The sequence below is a fragment of the Hesperophylax consimilis genome, unplaced genomic scaffold (assembly GCF_061612785.1).
Source record: "Hesperophylax consimilis isolate HC1 unplaced genomic scaffold, BYU_Hcon_1.0 scaffold_47, whole genome shotgun sequence".
Classification (NCBI taxonomy): domain Eukaryota; kingdom Metazoa; phylum Arthropoda; class Insecta; order Trichoptera; family Limnephilidae; genus Hesperophylax; species Hesperophylax consimilis.
This window is the reverse complement of record NW_028301277.1, coordinates 504198-525085: the sequence shown is the minus strand read 5'-3', so window position 1 is coordinate 525085 and position 20888 is coordinate 504198. Positions and strand designations below refer to the sequence as shown.

The following is a 20888-nucleotide window of genomic DNA, read 5'->3' as shown; positions in this document are numbered from 1 at the left end:
AATTACGCCCATAAACGCACACTGGTAAAATTTGTAAAAATCCGGTATAATATAATATCGGCATAATGCATAACTCTTCCATTTATCAAATTTTACAGGAGGCACAAAAAACTAAATACTTACTCAAATTTAATTTAAAATAAACCAAATGCTACGCAAAGACAAATTATAAACATAAAAATGAAATAAAAGCCGAGGTGAAGTAAATCACAATAATAAATGCCAATTGTCTATCCTATTATCCTAGTAATAAACTTAACCCTTGGAACCTTTTAAGACTAAATACGTCCCAAATTTTGTTAAATTTTACCACTGTGCGTCGCTTCTGTACGCAAAAGCGCGCGAAATTTGAAATTGGTTTTACAATCTACACTCTTTACTCTTTGTTTTGTTCAGGTGCGTTATTTACATATTTTTGGCAGAAAGAAGTAATAATAAATTATTGCATGGTTGTTTTTTAAATAGTATTATCATATAAATCAACTAAATTACAATACCTAATTATAATTAGGAATTATTGAAACAGCAGTATTTTTTAATCTTTTTTAAGGAAAGATTGTGTAGAGGCCTGTAAAAAACATTTAGATAAGTATATAGCCCAGTCAATGAAGGGAAAAAAAGACCCAATGTCGGAACTAATTCCCCGGAAGCTGAATTTTTCACAGATGTTAGAAGACCTTTAGACTTAGACATGTATTTTTACAAAAGTCCCCGACTTTCCCCCTTGTGCTTCCTTCCCCACCCCCTCTTGAATATATTTTTCAAAGCCTTTTGGAATACGCTAATATCTCCTTAATGGTTTTATAAAATCAGATTATTTATTTTTTGTTTAGTTTCTAATTAGTTATTCTAAAAAAATGTATTCTTTCATTTTTGCGAGAAAAGCTATACAATCTCTACAATTTATTAGTAAAGGAAAAATATCAGTTTGTAAAATAGTATTTCAAAATATATTTGCATATAACTTTTTTCTGAGCCTGTTAAATCCCGTTATAAATGACGGCAACATGGCTTATGTAGTCATAACCGTTATAAGTTAGTTCTTATTTTTATATCATACAACTTGAATAAAATTTTTCCTTACATCTAGGACATTTTAGATCCAAAATTTCGTCACATTTTTCAGTATCCATATTTCAATAAAATCCAATCAAAAATACTGGATGATATTTTGTATACCGGTAAGATGAATGCAACCACACTAAATATTGTGCTATTAATGTGTTTATTTAATATGTAATCATTAAAATTATGAATATTTTCTTTCAGACAAATCTTTGGTCGTGTCAGCTCCAACTGGATCTGGAAAAACTGTTTTATTAGAACTGGCCATTGTACGATTACTGATGGTTTTGGAAGAACTTAAATATACTGGAGACTTTAAAATTGTTTACAGTAATTATTTTCAAAAACGTTATTGCAATTAATGTAGCCAAATGCTAATTTATTGTGCACATTATTATCTTATCCAATAACAATGTTTATTTGTCAACAGTGGCGCCGGTAAAAGCTTTGTGTACGGAGAGATTGTCCAATTGGTATGGAAAGTTTTCTAAACTAGGTTTGCCATGCATAGAAGTAACTGGAGATACTGATTATTTAGACTTTAGGCAGCTCAAATTTTATAAGTATGATTTTCTTAACTTATTTATGTAAACATATTATAATATGATATATATCTATATATGAGTTTTAAAAATGCCAAAACCTATCTTCTAAACGTGTTCTCGGTGTGTAATATAAATAAAATATGATGTAGGTACATGATAATATTGAATTAAAATTTTATTTATTATTACTCCAGGATTATAATGACAACCCCAGAGAAATGGGATTCACTTACTAGAAGATGGAAGGATCATAAACTAATTGTTCAAATGGTGAAACTATTTATAATTGATGAGGTAAGCATTAAAAATATTAATAAACTTACGGTAGATTAGGTAAATTGTATTGCAATAAATTTAGACACAATGTGATATTTTTCCGATTTTTGTGATTGTGTCCTGAATCCTGATGAAGGTTGAGTTCAACCGAAACCGGTCGACGTATATAAATGTAATAAAGTGGTTTAAAACAAAGATATTCTTTCATTTGTGTAATAATGTCAAGCCACAAAGTGTTTGCTTCCTTCGATAATTTGATATTTTTACATATACTTCTTTTAGGTTCACTTACTAAATGAAGATGTTAGAGGGCCTGTTCTTGAGGCAGTAGTTAGCAGAATGAAAACCATTCAGGTAAGTTTTCTCTATTATAAGTCATTGTCCGCTGAATGTTAATGGATAGATTTTTGTAAAAATTAAACAGAATTAATTAAGAAGTAATTCAAGACAAAGAAAAGAAGAAAAAAATCATACAGAATGAATGCGAATCACCAAGAAGGTGGGTTTCACAGAATTTGAACAATTCATCAAATTTCATAGCTAAAATTAAAGTTTTATTCAAGTTCTGTTATCATTATCATTGTGGACCGGTTGTTTCGTTTGGATAATAACAGAACTTGAATAGGACTTTCAAACGACTTTATATTTTATGAAACAACCTCTCCTAAGACAGGTATTTTTTGGGAAATTGATCTTCATTGTTTCATGCTACGGGGAGTCCGTTTTTTAAACGTGATGGCCACAAAAAATGTGTAAACTGTTGAAAACCTTATTCTTCTCCTCTACAATTGCTTACATAAGTTCACATATATCCTTCACGAAAACTTCACAATGTTTGTACATTTGCACTTTTAATAATATTTCCTTCCAGTCGTCCTTAACGCTATCGAAATATGCCAAGAACAATAAGGAGTCTTGCAGCAAGAACATTGTGGAAGATGAGAATGTAGCAGAATTTAATGTGGATTCAGATGAATCTGCGGACCAGTTGCCTGTTGAGATAAGATTCATCGCTGTGTCTGCCACCATACCTAACGCCGAGGATATTGCAGAATGGCTGGGGACCGAGGAATGCCCGGCTGCATGTTACAAGTAACTATGTTGATTTACTTCATTGCATCAACTTGGTAAAGTAACCATCTTTCTACAGTAATGTTTATTTTTTTAAATAAAGTATTAGTGTGTGAAATTAACACTTGTGTAATTTCGTCATGTAACCAGCGTCCAGCGTCATCACATAAAGTACTTATTGCTTTGCAGGATAGGTGAAGAATATCGCCCTGTTAAACTAAAGAAAGTTGTAGAAGGGTTTCCATTCAAGGATGGTCAAGGTCTTTTCAAGTTTGATATGCATCTGAGCTACAAGCTGCGACCCATAATAGAGTGTTATTGCGATGGAAAACCTACCCTAGTAAGTCAAATCGCCTTATTATTTGAACCCCCTCAGTTTTATTAGCAAATCTCTTCGATATTCATTAGATAACCAACACCTCTGCCGCAGGTTACCCCAAGTGGTTCACTACGTTCGGTGAATTAGCAGGGGCGCCCGGGTTCAACTGGTGCAATTTGTTCAGGTCTTGGCGGTGGCAACAGTTACGTGGTGGGCCAGATCAAGCAGGTTGGGGAGACCCTCCAGCTGAACTCTCTCCACCCATTCCCAGAACTTCCTCTCCTTTCTTTCCTTAAAAAGACCCTCCACACAACATCCCCAAAGATAACACAGGCCCCGAGGGAAACTATTTTTCTCCTGTATGGAGTCGATTTATAAAAAAGTATGATTCATTGATTAACTGTACCACAGTAAAACAATTTTTATTTCAAAACGAGTTTTAAAAAAAAAATTTTTTTTCAGATTTTTTGTAACACCAGGAAAAGCGTTGTGATGACAGCTGAAGTTCTGTCCAAAGAACTTATGTTTCAGTTTTCTCGAGAACAATCATCTTCCTTCGCACAGATGGCTAGTCGACTCTCTGATAAAAAGTTGCAGGTTTTTATTTCCATTCATATAACATATATAAATTTTTAAATAATGTCAATAATAAAAACATTACTGTGTTCAAATATTGGATTTTAAAGTTACTTGTGTTTCTTTTCCAAAATACCGAAAATATATTTTTGAAGAAGTTTTCAACATTGATAATGTAAGCAAGCTTAGTAGATACACTTACTGATGTCATTCGTTACTCTGTGATAGGGACCTGCACAGTATTACTCTGTGGTAGGCACCTGCACATTATTACTTTGTGGTAGGCACCTGCACATTATTTATTAACACTAAGCCACTGTGTAATATAGTTGTGAGCTCAGAGCAAGGGAATGAGTTTTTGTAGTTAGAAGGGTATGATATTTGTATGAGACGGAAGGGCTAATAAATACGGAGAGTAAATAGACGGAGACAGGAGTCTCGGCAGAATATTACAACCATTCGAGCGATATGGCTACTCAAATTTAAGTAGGTGATTTTTATGAATTCTAAATTTCTCAATTAAAAAAATAAAATAATTATAAACTCTGAAAATAGGAGATAAACAGTGAAATCCAAGTAGATTCGTTGTTTTTAAACCCCAGTAAGCAGTTCAAATGTTTCTGTATTAATATTTTGAGTAATGATATTGATTAAATTGAAAAGCTGAATCGAAAACATTATACCCGAAAATCTTCATCGTTCGATTGGATAATATGGCACGCACAGGGTTAACTGACATAAAATCAATTTGTCTAACTAACTAACCATCACGCCGTTTCGCCGCAGGGGTAGGCAGAGAGGACAGACCGCCAAACAACTCGGTCTTGGCACACACTTCTTGCCTCATTCACATTCATACATCGTCTCATACATACTCTTCTATTATTCTGACTCTTGACATGGCCCGACTCTAGTATCTGATTCACTTGATCGTGCCATGTCTTCCTCGGGCGTCCCCGACTTCTGCTACCATTCGCATTTGCATCATATATCCTCCTTACACTCCTATCTTCGCTCATTCGCTCTACATGCCCAAACTATCTAAGCGTCCCTTTCTTAATCTTACTCATTACGCTTACATCAGCCTTGCACTCTTTGCGGATCTCCACATTCCTCACACGATCAAACATGGTTTTACCACACATACGCCTCAGGGATCTCATTTCAACAGCATTCAATCTACTTTCATCCTTTCTTTGCCAGTTCCATGCCTCACTTCCATACATCAAGGTAGGTACCAGCACTCCGTTGTGGACTGCTAACTTCGCTTCTTTGGACAGTTTTTTGTTAGCGCCAACGGCGTTCAGTCCTCCATTAACGGAATTACCTGCATTTACCCTTCTTTCAATATCTCTGTCAGCCTTCCCATCTCTCGTAAACATACTTCCTAAATACACAAACTCATCCACCTGCTCCAAGTATTCCTCATTCACAATTATATTGCACACTGTTTTCGTACTCTCTCTTTCAAACACCATTACTTTAGACTTACTTACATTCATCATTAACTCATTCTTCATGCATACTTCGTTCATCCTAGACACGAGAGACTGTAGATCTTCTATACAATCTATACTATTAGCAATCAGCCCCGCATCATCAGCATACAACAGGCAACATACTTTCAAATTATTCAAATTCGCGCCCAATCCCACCTCTTTCAATTCTTGCATACAATTATCCATGTATAGATTGAATAGCCACGGTGACATTACGCAGCCTTGTTTAACACCTTTTGTGATATCAAACCACCCCGTAAAACCACCGTTTACCCCAACACATGCAACGCTTCCCTCATACAGAGACGCAATTGCCTGAGTCAGATATGTATTCACTCCATACTTGGACAACACCTTCCATAGCTTTTTCCTGTCGACTCGGTCGTATGCTTTTTGTAGATCTACAAAGGCACAGAAAAGTTTCTGGTTTTTTGCCAGAAACTTCTCAGTGAGCATACGCAATGAGAAGATCTGGTCCATGCGCCCCCTTCCACTCATAAAAGCACCTTGCACATCCCATATTTTATCTTTTGTTTCCTTTCTTACTCTTTCAATCAAAATTCTACCATACAGCTTGCCAACTGAACTTAGCAGGCTAATAGCCCTATGATTCCCACATTCCATACGTGACCCTTTACCTTTGTATAATGGCATGATCACAGCCCTTCTCCAGTCTAAAGGCGTATAACCTTCCTTTAAACATTGGTTAAAAATATTGCACAACCATGTGAGAATTATACGGCTACCTCCTTTAAAATATTCAGCAGCAATATTGTCAAACCCGACAGCCTTACCATTCTTCATACATTTAATCGAACTTTCTATCTCATCCATGCTAATTTCGGTAACATTCACTCCATCGTCATTCATATCTGATTCGCCGCTGGAATCACTGTCACTCACTTCGCTTTCGAAGACTTCCTCGAAATAATTCATCCAACTCTCTTTTATTTTTTCCTCATTCGTCAACATTTTTCCATCTTTTGATTTTATCACTTTCATGCTTCCGTTTTCTGGGCCACTCCGGGACCTTTTGACTTCTTTCCAAAACAACTTAATGTTTTCTTGGAAATGGTTTGTCATTTTCATTCCTTCTTCCTCTTCCAGGCGTTTCTTTCGTTCTTTCACTCCAACTCTTACTTTTTTCTTACATTCCTTATATACTTCTTTCGCTCGATACTTCTCTTCGCTGGAAGCACTGCCAGCCGCAATCAGACATAACCATGCTTTCTTCTTCTCTGAGACCAGTGCTTTAATCTCATCATCCCACCATGCATCACCTTTCTTCCTACCTTGCGCACTTATTCCACAAACCTCCCTAGCAGATTCACAAAGACACACTTTTATGTGGTTCCATGTTTCGTCTATGCTTAGACCATCCATTTCCTTCGCATTCAATCTTATCTCTGCACAATTCATATACTTACTTCTCACATTATCATTTTGTAGTTTTTCTATTTTGACTCTTGTTGGAGTTAGTACCGTTTTCACTTTAGAGCGCCAACCGCGAAAGAGGTTTACTCTTGAAACTACAAGAAAGTGGTCAGTTTCGACCTCAGCCCCTCTGAAAACTCTTGTGTCCTCGGTAACAGCTCTCAACCTAGAGTCAATTACTACAAAATCAATAATTGACCTCTCATTTCCTCTTTCCCACGTATATTGGTGGATACCTTTATGATCGAAGAAAGTATTGGACACAAACAGGTTCCACTCTAAACATACTTCAAGTATTCTGTTCCCGTTGTCATTCGTTCTTTTATCCCCAAACATACCTAAGACCGAATCAAATCCGTCACGTCTAATTCCCACCCACCCATTCAAATCGCCTGCCATTATAATCCTTTCGTTCATATTTTTTAGTCTCATTACATCATTCACACCAGTCCAAAAATCATCTTTCACTTCATCGCTTTCAGAATTGACAGGGGCGTAGCAAATAACAAGAAACACCCTTGTCAAACCGATTTTAAATCTGATCCACATTATTCTCGGACTTACACATTCATACTGCAACATACATTCAATCATTCTGGGAGACAGTAGCGCTGCAACACCTTGACAAGCCCTCTCCGTATCTGGTCTCCCAGACCAAATGACGAGCCTATCATTATGCTGCATTGTACCGCTCCCTTTTTCATACTCTCTGTTATACACAGTACGTCCAAACATTTGCTCACCATAGTATCACATAGTTCGTTCATCTTTCTTTCCATTCCTCCTCTAATGTTCCATGTACCAATTCGACATTGATCACGTTCCGTCCTCCTCTTTGCGCCACCGAAGGGTTGGCGATGTGATGGATAGCGAACCTCATCGACATCTTTGTCGGCCATTCCCTTCCAAGTACTACATAAACATCTTACTTATACAACTTAACATATCGTTACACACATAAAAAAAAATATTTATACGCTTAATATAACATTTAACTTAATCCTAAACTCAACCAAAGAAAAAACTGTTCTAGAATGACTAAACAAATAAACTACCACTAAAAATAGATATTTTATCACTGTATAATTGTTTTAAAACATTCCATGTAGACAGCAAACCAAAGAGCGCGGGTTCAGTCCGATTTCATCCTTCATTTCCGATGTCATTATTTCACGCGCGGAAGGGCACGAGCGGTGGGGAGCGGAGGTTGCGGCAGGGGTTGCATGAGTCGCCAAATGACTCTCTTTTTGTCCGGGTTAAGGGTAGATTCCGAGAAACGACGATTCTGTGGCCTAAGCAATGTCATATGGCCCACATTCTATAACCGCACTGTATGCGTCGGACAGCGGGGTTTGCAGAATTGGTGCGGGTGGACGAGGGACAAGGGGCAAGGGCCGAAGGGATGATCACATCTGGTGAATGTTCAAAGCACTGGTCTCGTATTATACACATTGGAATTCACACATCTTAGGATTAACAATATTTTTTATTAAAACACAAATAACATTGTTTACATCACTTTATTTCGATACAAAATCTCAACATGTTTCATGAACCAAGTTCACTTCATCAGGAGCACAAGTATACTAAAGTTATAATTAAAATTAGGTCTAGAAAGAAGAGGTAGAAGGAGCTGGGAGGGGTAAGAGTGGGGGAGGGTTATTCAAAGTAGGAATTAAAATGTCATTAGACGGGAAAGACCGGGTAATTGGGAAAATATTTAAAATGGGGTTTATAAAATTTTTTTGTTTATTAATAATATCTGCTTTCATATTCACGTGTTTTCTTATTTCTAGGATCTACAAAGGCACAGAAAAGTTTCTGGTTTTTTGCCAGAAACTTCTCAGTGAGCATACGCAATGAGAAGATCTGGTCCATGCGCCCCCTTCCACTCATAAAAGCACCTTGCACATCCCATATTTTATCTTTTGTTTCCTTTCTTACTCTTTCAATCAAAATTCTACCATACAGCTTGCCAACTGAACTTAGCAGGCTAATAGCCCTATGATTCCCACATTCCATACGTGACCCTTTACCTTTGTATAATGGCATGATCACAGCCCTTCTCCAGTCTAAAGGCGTATAACCTTCCTTTAAACATTGGTTAAAAAGATTGCACAACCATGTGAGAATTATACGGCTACCTCCTTTAAAATATTCAGCAGCAATATTGTCAAACCCGACAGCCTTACCATTCTTCATACATTTAATCGAACTTTCTATCTCATCCATGCTAATTTCGGTAACATTCACTCCATCGTCATTCATATCTGATTCGCCGCTGGAATCACTGTCACTCACTTCGCTTTCGAAGACTTCCTCGAAATAATTCATCCAACTCTCTTTTATTTTTTCCTCATTCGTCAACATTTTTCCATCTTTTGATTTTATCACTTTCATGCTTCCGTTTTCTGGGCCACTCCGGGACCTTTTGACTTCTTTCCAAAACAACTTAATGTTTTCTTGGAAATGGTTTGTCATTTTCATTCCTTCTTCCTCTTCCAGGCGTTTCTTTCGTTCTTTCACTCCAACTCTTACTTTTTTCTTACATTCCTTATATACTTCTTTCGCTCGATACTTCTCTTCGCTGGAAGCACTGCCAGCCGCAATCAGACATAACCATGCTTTCTTCTTCTCTGAGACCAGTGCTTTAATCTCATCATCCCACCATGCATCACCTTTCTTCCTACCTTGCGCACTTATTCCACAAACCTCCCTAGCAGATTCACAAAGACACACTTTTATGTGGTTCCATGTTTCGTCTATGCTTAGACCATCCATTTCCTTCGCATTCAATCTTATCTCTGCACAATTCATATACTTACTTCTCACATTATCATTTTGTAGTTTTTCTATTTTGACTCTTGTTGGAGTTAGTACCGTTTTCACTTTAGAGCGCCAACCGCGAAAGAGGTTTACTCTTGAAACTACAAGAAAGTGGTCAGTTTCGACCTCAGCCCCTCTGAAAACTCTTGTGTCCTCGGTAACAGCTCTCAACCTAGAGTCAATTACTACAAAATCAATAATTGACCTCTCATTTCCTCTTTCCCACGTATATTGGTGGATACCTTTATGATCGAAGAAAGTATTGGACACAAACAGGTTCCACTCTAAACATACTTCAAGTATTCTGTTCCCGTTGTCATTCGTTCTTTTATCCCCAAACATACCTAAGACCGAATCAAATCCGTCACGTCTAATTCCCACCCACCCATTCAAATCGCCTGCCATTATAATCCTTTCGTTCATATTTTTTAGTCTCATTACATCATTCACACCAGTCCAAAAATCATCTTTCACTTCATCGCTTTCAGAATTGACAGGGGCGTAGCAAATAACAAGAAACACCCTTGTCAAACCGATTTTAAATCTGATCCACATTATTCTCGGACTTACACATTCATACTGCAACATACATTCAATCATTCTGGGCGACAGTAGCGCTGCAACACCTTGACAAGCCCTCTCCGTATCTGGTCTCCCAGACCAAATGACGAGCCTATCATTATGCTGCATTGTACCGCTCCCTTTTTCATACTCTCTGTTATACACAGTACGTCCAAACATTTGCTCACCATAGTATCACATAGTTCGTTCATCTTTCTTTCCATTCCTCCTCTAATGTTCCATGTACCAATTCGACATTGATCACGTTCCGTCCTCCTCTTTGCGCCACCGAAGGGTTGGCGATGTGATGGATAGCGAACCTCATCGACATCTTTGTCGGCCATTCCCTTCCAAGTACTACATAAACATCTTACTTATACAACTTAACATATCGTTACACACATAAAAAAAAAATATTTATACGCTTAATATAACATTTAACTTAATCCTAAACTCAACCAAAGAAAAAACTGTTCTAGAATGACTAAACAAATAAACTACCACTAAAAATAGATATTTTATCACTGTATAATTGTTTTAAAACATTCCATGTAGACAGCAAACCAAAGAGCGCGGGTTCAGTCCGATTTCATCCTTCATTTCCGATGTCATTATTTCACGCGCGGAAGGGCACGAGCGGTGGGGAGCGGAGGTTGCGGCAGGGGTTGCATGAGTCGTCAAATGACTCTCTTTTTGTCCGGGTTAAGGGTAGATTCCGAGAAACGACGATTCTGTGGCCTAAGCAATGTCATATGGCCCACATTCTATAACCGCACTGTATGCGTCGGACAGCGGGGTTTGCAGAATTGGTGCGGGTGGACGAGGGACAAGGGGCAAGGGCCGAAGGGATGATCACATCTGGTGAATGTTCAAAGCACTGGTCTCGTATTATACACATTGGAATTCACACATCTTAGGATTAACAATATTTTTTATTAAAACACAAATAACATTGTTTACATCACTTTATTTCGATACAAAATCTCAACATGTTTCATGAACCAAGTTCACTTCATCAGGAGCACAAGTATACTAAAGTTATAATTAAAATTAGGTCTAGAAAGAAGAGGTAGAAGGAGCTGGGAGGGGTAAGAGTGGGGGAGGGTTATTCAAAGTAGGAATTAAAATGTCATTAGACGGGAAAGACCAGGTAATTGGGAAAATATTTAAAATGGGGTTTATAAAATTTTTTTGTTTATTAATAATATCTGCTTTCATATTCACGTGTTTTCTTATTTCTAGGATTTCAAAATTATTGATTTGAGATACCTTGTAACCAGAATGTAGTATTTTAAAACCTGAATTAATATCGAAAGTATGGTCGTTATTTAATAAATGATCCTCAAACTCTGATTCACAGTTTCCCTTTAAAGCCCTAAGATGTTCTTTAATTCTGATCTCAAAGTTTCTATTAGTTTTTCCTATATAAAAGGAATTACAATCATTACAGTTGAGTTTATAAACACCTGATTTTTTAGTTTGACTATCAATATCTTTATTATTAAGAATATATTTTTTTAATTTGTTATTCGTATAAAACGCCGGTTGAATAGTGAAGGGGATGTTTTTATTTATAATTTTGGAAGTATCATTATCTACAAATAGAATTCTACGCCATTGTTTGTTTGTATCTTTATAAATAGGATAAATATAAAGTTTAAAGAATTTATGTTTAATTTTTTTATTTAGTATTTCATCTATCAATTTATTAGGATAGCCGTTATTAGATGCTATTTGTTTTATGATATTTAATTCTGAGATATAATTAGGATCCGACAAAGGAATCGAAATTAATCTATTAAGCATAGAATGGAAAGCTGCGACTTTTTGAGAAAAGGGATGATTTGATGAATTATGAATGACAATATCAGTGTACGTATCTTTACGGAAAATATTAAAATCTATTTTATTACCTATTATTGTTAAATTTAAATCTAAGAAATTTAAACTCTTATCTATACCTATTTCTAATGTAAATTGAATATTTTTGTGTATTTTATTTAAAAATTTTAAGAACATGTTCAATCGTCTTTCTGTTCCTAACCAAATGCAAAAAATGTCGTCCACATATCTCTTCCAACAATATAAATTTTTAAGTAACAAGGCACCGCTATTAAAAATCTTATTTTCTAAATTATTAATAAAAATATCTGCAATCAAAGGACTCGTACTGTTCCCCATGGCCAAGCCATCCTTTTGTTTAAAAATTGTATTGTTAAATTGAAAATAATTTTGTTTAAATATAACTTCGAAAAATAAAATGAGGTCATGGATAAGGTCTTTCTAGATGAATTTAACAAATTATTGATGATGGTTTTACTTTCTTCTATTGGAATACTAGAAGTAGAAGTCTAGAAGTCGGGGACGCCCGAGGAAGACATGGCACGATCAAGTGAATCAGATACTCGAGTCGGGCCATGTCAAGAGTCAGAATAATAGAAGAGTATGTATGAGACGATGTATGAATGTGAATGAGGCAAGGAGTGTGTGCCAAGACCGAGTTGTTTGGCGGTCCGTCCTCTCTGCCTACCCCTGCGGAGAAACGGCGTGATGGTTAGTTAGTTAGTTAGTTAGAATACTAGGGAATAAATTTACTACGTCAAAAGAAACCAACATAGCATGATTAGGAATTTCCAAATCCTTTAGATAATTAACTAATTCTAACGAATTTTTAACTGTGTATGTTGGTTGAAATATATTAGCATTATTAATTACAGTATTGATAGCTGACGCTAATTTAAAAGTTGGGGCATTACAATTAGAGACTACTGGCCTAATAGGTTTGTTCAGTTTATGTATTTTTAATAGACTGTAAATTTTAGGAATTTTTGGGTTAATTAAAATCAAATTTTTGTTATTTTTCATGTTTACAAAGATATCACTTTTACAACGTTTAACCGCTTCTTTCACCATTTCTTGACACTTATTAATAGGGTTATTTAGAATTATTTCAAAATTGTCCCCTTGTAGAAAATCCATTGTCTTGTTAATATAGTCAACTTTATCCATGATGATAACACTGTTACCTTTATCTGCCTTTGTAACAACCAGATTTTTTTCCCTCACAATTTTAGAAATATTCTTAGCAATTTTTATGTCAGTATTAGAAATTATATTCTTTTCCCGATTAGGAACTGTTTTTTTGTTGTTAATGTTTTTTATCCCTTCAGCACATTTATAATGGAACGATTTGGGTTGATTTATTAATGCATTGTCCATATCCACTGCCAACAACTCTAATTCTTCTCTATTTTTAATATTAGAATTATAATGCAAGTTATGATTTAGTCCTTTATTTAATAATTTTAACTCTTCCTCCGCAAATTCATGATTAGACATGTTAATCACTCGATCATGGAATTTATACTGTTTATTTTCAGTTGGTGACACTACCGCATTAACTTTTTTATTATTATCACACAATTTTTTAATTTTTTTGTCAAGAACAGTTTTCTTTTTGTATGCTTTGATACTAGCTATAGATCTAACTTGATCATCAAACAGGTCCCATTCCAATGGGTGTAAAGCACTAGCCAATTCCATATGTAAGAATTTAAGTTGAAGTTTAATAACATTCCGTTTTTTATAACCACTTTTTAAGTCCTCTTTTAACCAACATATTTTGGCTTTCTTAGCCGAATTTGAAGATGATTTAAATTTAAAGTTAACGTAATTTGGAATCACTTGTCGTTTTAAACACGTTTGCAAAAAATATATATTTAAACACATTAGTCTATATTTAACCCCTCCGACTTTTCGCGAACTTGAACCTAAAATGTCTTTATCGAAATGTCAATTTCACGAAAACGTTGTGTTATTACCGCCTCACAATCAAAGCTCTATAAATGAAACATTACTGAACGGAGCCGAATAGTAAAAACTGTTTTAGAAAGGTTACAAAATAGGCTTTCAAATTGTTGTATCATAAATAAATATTAACATTTGTAAATATTTAAATTTAGAATGGAAACATGAAAAAATTTTAAAAATGACTCACCTGTAATGTTTTATGTAAAAACGATACTAAAATCACGGATAATGTAAAAAAAAACACTTATTTCATCGAACAAATGTACAATAAACAATTCTGTCACTTCACTTTTTGACCATTTCATACAAAATATATTTTTAAAAAAATAATTAAACTTGCGAGGCGGGTCGGCACGTCAAACGGCTTTCTTGGCGTCGTTTTACGATTTGGCGGGTAAAATTTGCTTCCACTGAGTAGGTCTTTTTACGGGTTTCTATGGATAACTTTGAATAGAGATGTGAAGCTTCATTCAATACGAATATTCTACTTTTTGTTTTAGGGATGTCACTAGAAGAATAACGGAGTTATGACGATTTTTGTGGAAACACACGCGTTGACGTGTAAACACGCTTATTGTACTTGACTGCTATCGTTATTTTATCGTGTATATCTGCTTACGTTGCTGACCGGTTAATCAATAACTTTTTATACACTTTAGCCTTCATTGCCGTACTCGCAAATAATAATTTTTCGAAGAAAACTTCTTCTAACTGCTTTTCACTTTGTGATGGCATTATTTATTTTTTATTAAAACACAAATAACATTGTTTACATCACTTTATTTCGATACAAAATCTCAACATGTTTCATGAACCAAGTTCACTTCATCAGTATGAAAGAATATGAAAGCAGATATTATTAATAAACAAAAAAATTTTATAAACCCCATTTTAAATATTTTCCCAATTACCCGGTCTTTCCCGTCTAATGACATTTTAATTCCTACTTTGAATAACCCTCCCCCACTCTTACCCCTCCCAGCTCCTTCTACCTCTTCTTTCTAGACCTAATTTTAATTATAACTTTAGTATACTTGTGCTCCTGATGAAGTGAACTTGGTTCATGAAACATGTTGAGATTTTGTATCGAAATAAAGTGATGTAAACAATGTTATTTGTGTTTTAATAAAAAATAAATAATGCCATCACAAAGTGAAAAGCAGTTAGAAGAAGTTTTCTTCGAAAAATTATTAACAATATTATTTGTCACCTATTCTTAAAGTCGTTATACATCCACACTGGTCACAGTAAAATTAGTTTTTAGTACACTTAAGCAACTTGAACACAGTAAGGAACATTTATTGACACTTTTAAGGGCGGAATATATGAAAATCAATTATCAATTTGTCAAGATAATTAAATACTCAAATTGGTTCATGTCATGAGTCAGAATAAGAGAGGAGTTGGGAAGAATGTGGATAACAGAGTTGTGTGATGTGCCATCTTCTTTGCATACCAGTGTGATGATCGATGATTGCCATCTGAGTACATATGCCTTGGTCTTTACTTTTCAGGTATTAGTAAGGAGTGGAATAGGGTGTCACCACGCAGGATTCATCCAGTCAGATAGAAATATTATTGAGCAAATGTTTCGACAGGGCGATCTACCGTTGCTTTTAACCACCTCCACTTTATGTAAGTTCTTACATTATAATAATTTATTACTTATACATTTTACAGTTTTTGTTTCATGATAATTTTAACGTAAGGTTTATAGAAATATTGTGACAAAAATTAATTATGTATAGTGTTAGGCTGAAAGGAGTGGGGCGAGGAAGGAGACGGTGAGGAGGAAGGTTGGGAAGTACTTGACTATTCAGATCTGGTAACCTAATGCGGTAAAGCCATTTCAAGCCACTTAATGTGGAAGGCAGTTATGGGTACCGCCGCCCAGGTAACCAATTATTAGATAACCAATACCTCTGCCATAGGTCACCCTAAGTGGTTCGCTGCATTTGGTGACTTAACAGGGGTGCCTGGATTTGTCCAGATCTTGGCAGCAGATGCGTCTGTCCAACTACTGCATGGCGAGCCGAATTTGGAGAGACCGGTTGAGGGTGACCTTTTTGCCTTGTACCATAGTGGTCTCATACGTCTGTCATGCTGGACATGCTGAGCCCCAGATTCCTACCCACCCCTCATACCTTTTTCTTTCCCGAAACTTTTGCTCCTAAGTGAAGCTAATGTAAGAAAGCAATATTTCAATTCTGATTGGTGATCTTTCATCGGTTGGTATCTATTTTCCGTGTTATTATTTGTTTTCTGCAATATACAGATTAGATTACAATTAATATATTTTTCCAGCAATGGGAGTGAATTTGCCAGCACACCTCGTTATTATCAAGACAACTCAATTTTACAATAATGGAGCGTATCAGGTTTGTGATAATCTTTTTCCATTTTGAGTAGAGTTACATATTTTTTTTAATGATAAACTAATGTTTATAAGATAAGATTTTTTATGCATAGCACAAAGAATAATAAATTATTGCTTATAATAATTTATTATGAGTAGTTATATGTTGATCAAGCTTTTTGTAATGTTTAAAGTATTCATTTTGTCTAATTCCAGGAATATGAGGAGAGCACGGTGCTGCAGATGATGGGACGAGCTGGAAGACCACAGTTTGATACAGAAGGAGTGGCAGTCATTCTGACAAAGCTTCAAGATAAGGTTAGAATTTACTGCTTCTTAACTAGTTGATCACCACACCATTTCTCAGCAGGGATAGGCAGGTGTATGGAATTCCACATATGTCTGTCTCAGGGCCACATTTAGGCCTAGAGCGGCAAGTTTTAGGGGGAAATAATTATCAACTCTTCTTTTATGATGGTTCAATTTGGGAGGCGGGAACGGTTACCGCTGCCTCGGGAACCATTTATATATATATTTATGGTTCACTACGTTTGGTGACTTAGCAAGGGTGACAGGATTCATGGGGTGAGGTTTGTTTAGATTTTGGCAGCGGATGCGTCTGCCCACCAGATGCGTGGCATGCCGGATCGACAGAGGCCGGTTTAGGAAGACCCTTTGACCTCTCCAGCTGGTCTCTCTCGACACATCATCTTGCACCATTGCGGGAGGGATGGATTCATACACCCGTCACTCCTGCACACACTGATCCCCAGATTCCTACCCACCCTTCATACCTTTTCAAAACTTCCTCTCCTTCCATTTCTTAAAAAGACTTTCACACAGCATCCCCAAAGATGACATTGGTCCTGAGGTAAATTATTTTCCTCAGGACCTCCTGTGTGGAGTTAATGTAAAAAAATAGATTAAAAGTCCCCTTTAAATAAATAAGTTCAACAGTTTTTTATAGTGGAAATTTTTCCGTAGGTTAAATTAATATTAATTTTCTTCCCAAATTATCGTTTGACATGGCAGAAAGGTGAAATAAGCCTTAATAATGAAATGCACTAATAATGCTAAGGCAAGGCTGGGGTAAGCCTTACCAATGTTGTTGGGTCATTCGTACCATGACATACTCGTAAAAACAAACCACCCTCGTCAAATGATTGTATTATTTGTGATGTTTTATTTAACTCAAATATAACCTTACTTTACCCCTTTTAAATAGGGTAAATGTATAGAGGTGTCTTTTTTGGGCGACAATGAAGTATACTTAATATTTTTTTGAGACTGTTGCTTTGTGCAAAAATACTCTCAGTTGCAAAAAGTATTGTGTTTAGGCATATTTTTTAAGTTAGTAGGTAGGTACTTACCACAAACTCTAAAACAACAGAATAATTTTAACAGGTTCGCTGCCGCCTATGCACAATATAACTGATCCTAGGTGCCAAGCGGCACCACGGTTGAAAATCACTTAGCAGGTGCCGGCGGTTTCGTCCGTTTAGTCGCACTCTTTTTACTCTCTTCTTATTATTTTGATAAAACAAAAATGAAAAAGTTTTACCTTACAATAAAACTTATATTATGTACTTAGCTGTATTTAAAACCTATAAAGTGAGATAAACATTACCATTTTGCAGCCAAATCGACGTTTCTTACCAATTTCGTGTGTAATTCTTAGTTTAAATCTCCCGCCAATGTCACCTGCTAGTTCCAAATGCATCCTTGAGGCGGCGCCAGTAGTGGGACGCCACCAGTGACGCTATAATTTCATGCTTCATTAGATCTCATCAGGCAGCCCTTGCCTAGGTTTTAAATAAAGCTAAGTACATAATATAAGTTTTATTGTAAGGTAAAACTTTTTCATTATGTAGCATAGGCTTTATTTAAAACCTATAAAGTGAGATATTATTTGTTATCGCCTGGTGACATTATGCTAATGTGAATCAAATATAATATTTAAATTTATTTGCTAAAAAGAAAATAGGGGCAAGATTTCCAGAAATCAGCTAACCAGTTACAGAGGTTGAAAAAGGTCAGCAACAGATGGGTCGGTGTTGACTCGGCCAGCCGATTCTGCAATTTCCCTTCTATAGAACTTGGCAAAGGTATTGGGACTTCTCCAGTTACCACGCGACAGTATATCGTCCAGCTTATAATTCTGCAGCCAGTTCAGAGATGCCACTGCTGAACGGATGCTGCCAGGTGGATCCTCTACACCAGCATCCCTGAGGACTGTCCTAATCCAACCTGCAATTACTGCCCTGGAGGCCGCTTTCACTGTCCCACAAGTTGTAATAAATAGGCTAGGTAGTATCGCCTGCGCTCTCCGTTCCTTAGACAGTTCTATGACCTTTTCCGTCCAATAGACAGGGTCTATGTTCCTAGACTCCGAGCGAGCCAGTCTCCACCCTGATTGTTGCCAGTCTGCCGAATCTGTCTTGCCACCAAACACTGGCCAAATGGAGATGCCTTCACTGTCCACTGACAATCTTTCAGCTGTGCAATGGAGCAATGTGAGATCGTGGACTCGGCGCCCTGATGCCAAAAGCAGGATGGTGGCTGCTCTCCTTGATGCTTCAAAGAGAGTAATATGTTGAGGCAAATTCTTCTCCAGCCATGATGATACAACCCTCGGGTCCCAAATGGGGGGTTTTGAAGGCCTTAATCTAGCTAAAGATATCCCTTTTAATATCTTCTTCACTATCGGATTGGAGCTCAGCTCTCTATTGTCTTCGGGAGAGCCTAAGGTACACACCACTGACTTGTGAACTAAAATGGTACTCAGCGATAGCTTTTCTCTGATGTGTAGATCGGCTAGGAACCTGGCTAAGTCTTCAGCTTTGGGACGCGTGGCATCGAGCTGATTCTCTGACGCCCAGCGCTGCCACCTCCGCCATGCCGGAGCATAAGTGCGAAGGGTGGAACTTCTCCACCCGGATCTAAGAAGTTCCTTCTGCTGACTTGACCATCTTGTTAGGTTTTTGTCCCACCCCCACAAAGCCAAATCTCCAGAGTGAAGGACTCTACTTGAGGAGGGGGTTTGTTGGTCCTGGTGTCTATCAGTGCTTCTCCTAGATTGTGAATCGTAAGAGGTGGACCCAAGGCCCGACACTTCAGATCCGCTCTCCAAAATGCCCTTTCCCAACGAGGAGCCACTACCAGGTATAATCCCCTTGCCCTGTTCAGGTGGCAAAGAACCCTCGGCATGAGGCACGGGGGAGGGAAGATCCAAGCCAGCTGATAGTCCCAGTCCCTGCTCCAAGCATTGTGGTAGTCTGCCTCGTCGTCCTGAAAATCAAGAGAAACATACCTTTGAACCACATGCGCTGTCCTAGAGCCAAATAGGTCTATTTCGGGTCGTCCCCATTTCCTGAATGCTACCTCTGTGAACGAGGGTAGCAAGTGCCATTCGGGTACAGCACGATGACGAGATAGACAGTCCGCTACTTCATTGAAACGACCGGGTAAGTATTGTGCTGTCATGGAGACACAGTGTTTATCCAAAACATCTAGCACTAGTCGAGTACAGCTCAGGAGTTGAGTTGATCTGGTACCACCCTCCTTGCGGAGATAAGATACGACAGACCTGTTATCCGACTGGATCAGAAGACCCGAGCCAGATAGCTCAAGCGCGTGAGGAGACAAGGCAGCCAACACGGCGAGCATCTACTTTACATTGGAGTGAAGATTCAGCTGGTCATCAGCCCACACACCGCTGAGAAGCTTTTCGTCCAGCTGGGCACCCCAACCCTGATCAGAGGCATCGGTTGTCAGGTAATGCTCAAACAGCGGCAGATGTATAGGTGACGTCAGGGTGAGCGATCGAACCCACCATCTCAATTCCCGAGCGGTAGCTGCCGGAATTGGTGATGACTCCCAAGGGTGGTAGTGTCTGAGTCCTAAGCACCCTTTCTGTATGTGCCGGCTGTTGAGCCTGCCTCTTGGAACTGCAAAACTAGCAAAGTTTAAAGAGCCCAAGAGGCTGCGCCCCTTATCTAGTGACCACCTACCCGTCTGAATAAAACCCTTTAACAAATAAGATAGGGCTGAAACCTTGTTCTGAGGGAGAGACTTTTCATTAGTTAGAGTATTCCAGCTGATACCAAGAAATTGAACTTGTTGTGATGGTTCTAATATTGACTTATCAAATTGTATATGCCATCCCAAGCCTTGCAAAAACTCCACCATTTCAATAGACTGGTGTTTTAAAGTAGGCAGGCATTGGTTTACTAATAAAAAATCATCCAGATACACTAGAATTCTCATCCCTCTCTTCCGCAGTTCCTGCGCTACCCAGTTAGTGAAGGTTGCGAATGCCTTAGGTGCGGTGGCCAAGCCAAAGGGGAGGGATGTCATCTGCAAGAGTTCATTCCTATAGATAAGTCTAAGGAAACATCTATGCTGCTCACTCACAGGTACATGAAAGTAAGCATGTGTGAGGTCCACTTTAACCATCCAGTCATTCGGTTGTAGAAAAGTAGGAACTCGATACACGTTTACCAGACGAAATTTACTGACAGTCAGAAAATTGTTTAAATACTTTAAGTTAG

General features: G+C 37.4%; 1 protein-coding gene across 3 annotated transcripts in view; it reads left to right on the top strand.

Annotated features, from left to right (window-relative positions):
- Positions 1-20888, top strand: part of LOC149408871 (putative ATP-dependent DNA helicase HFM1) — a 79692-nt gene that overhangs the window by 14824 nt on the left and 43980 nt on the right. For 2 of the 3 annotated variants that reach the window (XM_089650365.1, XM_089650362.1), the window contains exons 2-11: positions 1270-1395; positions 1496-1628; positions 1805-1904; positions 2169-2240; positions 2758-2978; positions 3147-3297; positions 3739-3873; positions 15497-15617; positions 16287-16360; positions 16555-16656. In XM_089650365.1, the coding sequence (XP_089506491.1) occupies positions 1347-1395; positions 1496-1628; positions 1805-1904; positions 2169-2240; positions 2758-2978; positions 3147-3297; positions 3739-3873; positions 15497-15617; positions 16287-16360; positions 16555-16656 (1158 nt within the window). In that variant the 5' untranslated portion in view covers positions 1270-1346. Of the gene's footprint in view, positions 1-130; positions 1182-1269; positions 1396-1495; positions 1629-1804; positions 1905-2168; positions 2241-2757; positions 2979-3146; positions 3298-3738; positions 3874-15496; positions 15618-16286; positions 16361-16554; positions 16657-20888 lie in introns of those variants that run through there. The other variant, XM_089650364.1, reaches the window with a different exon arrangement.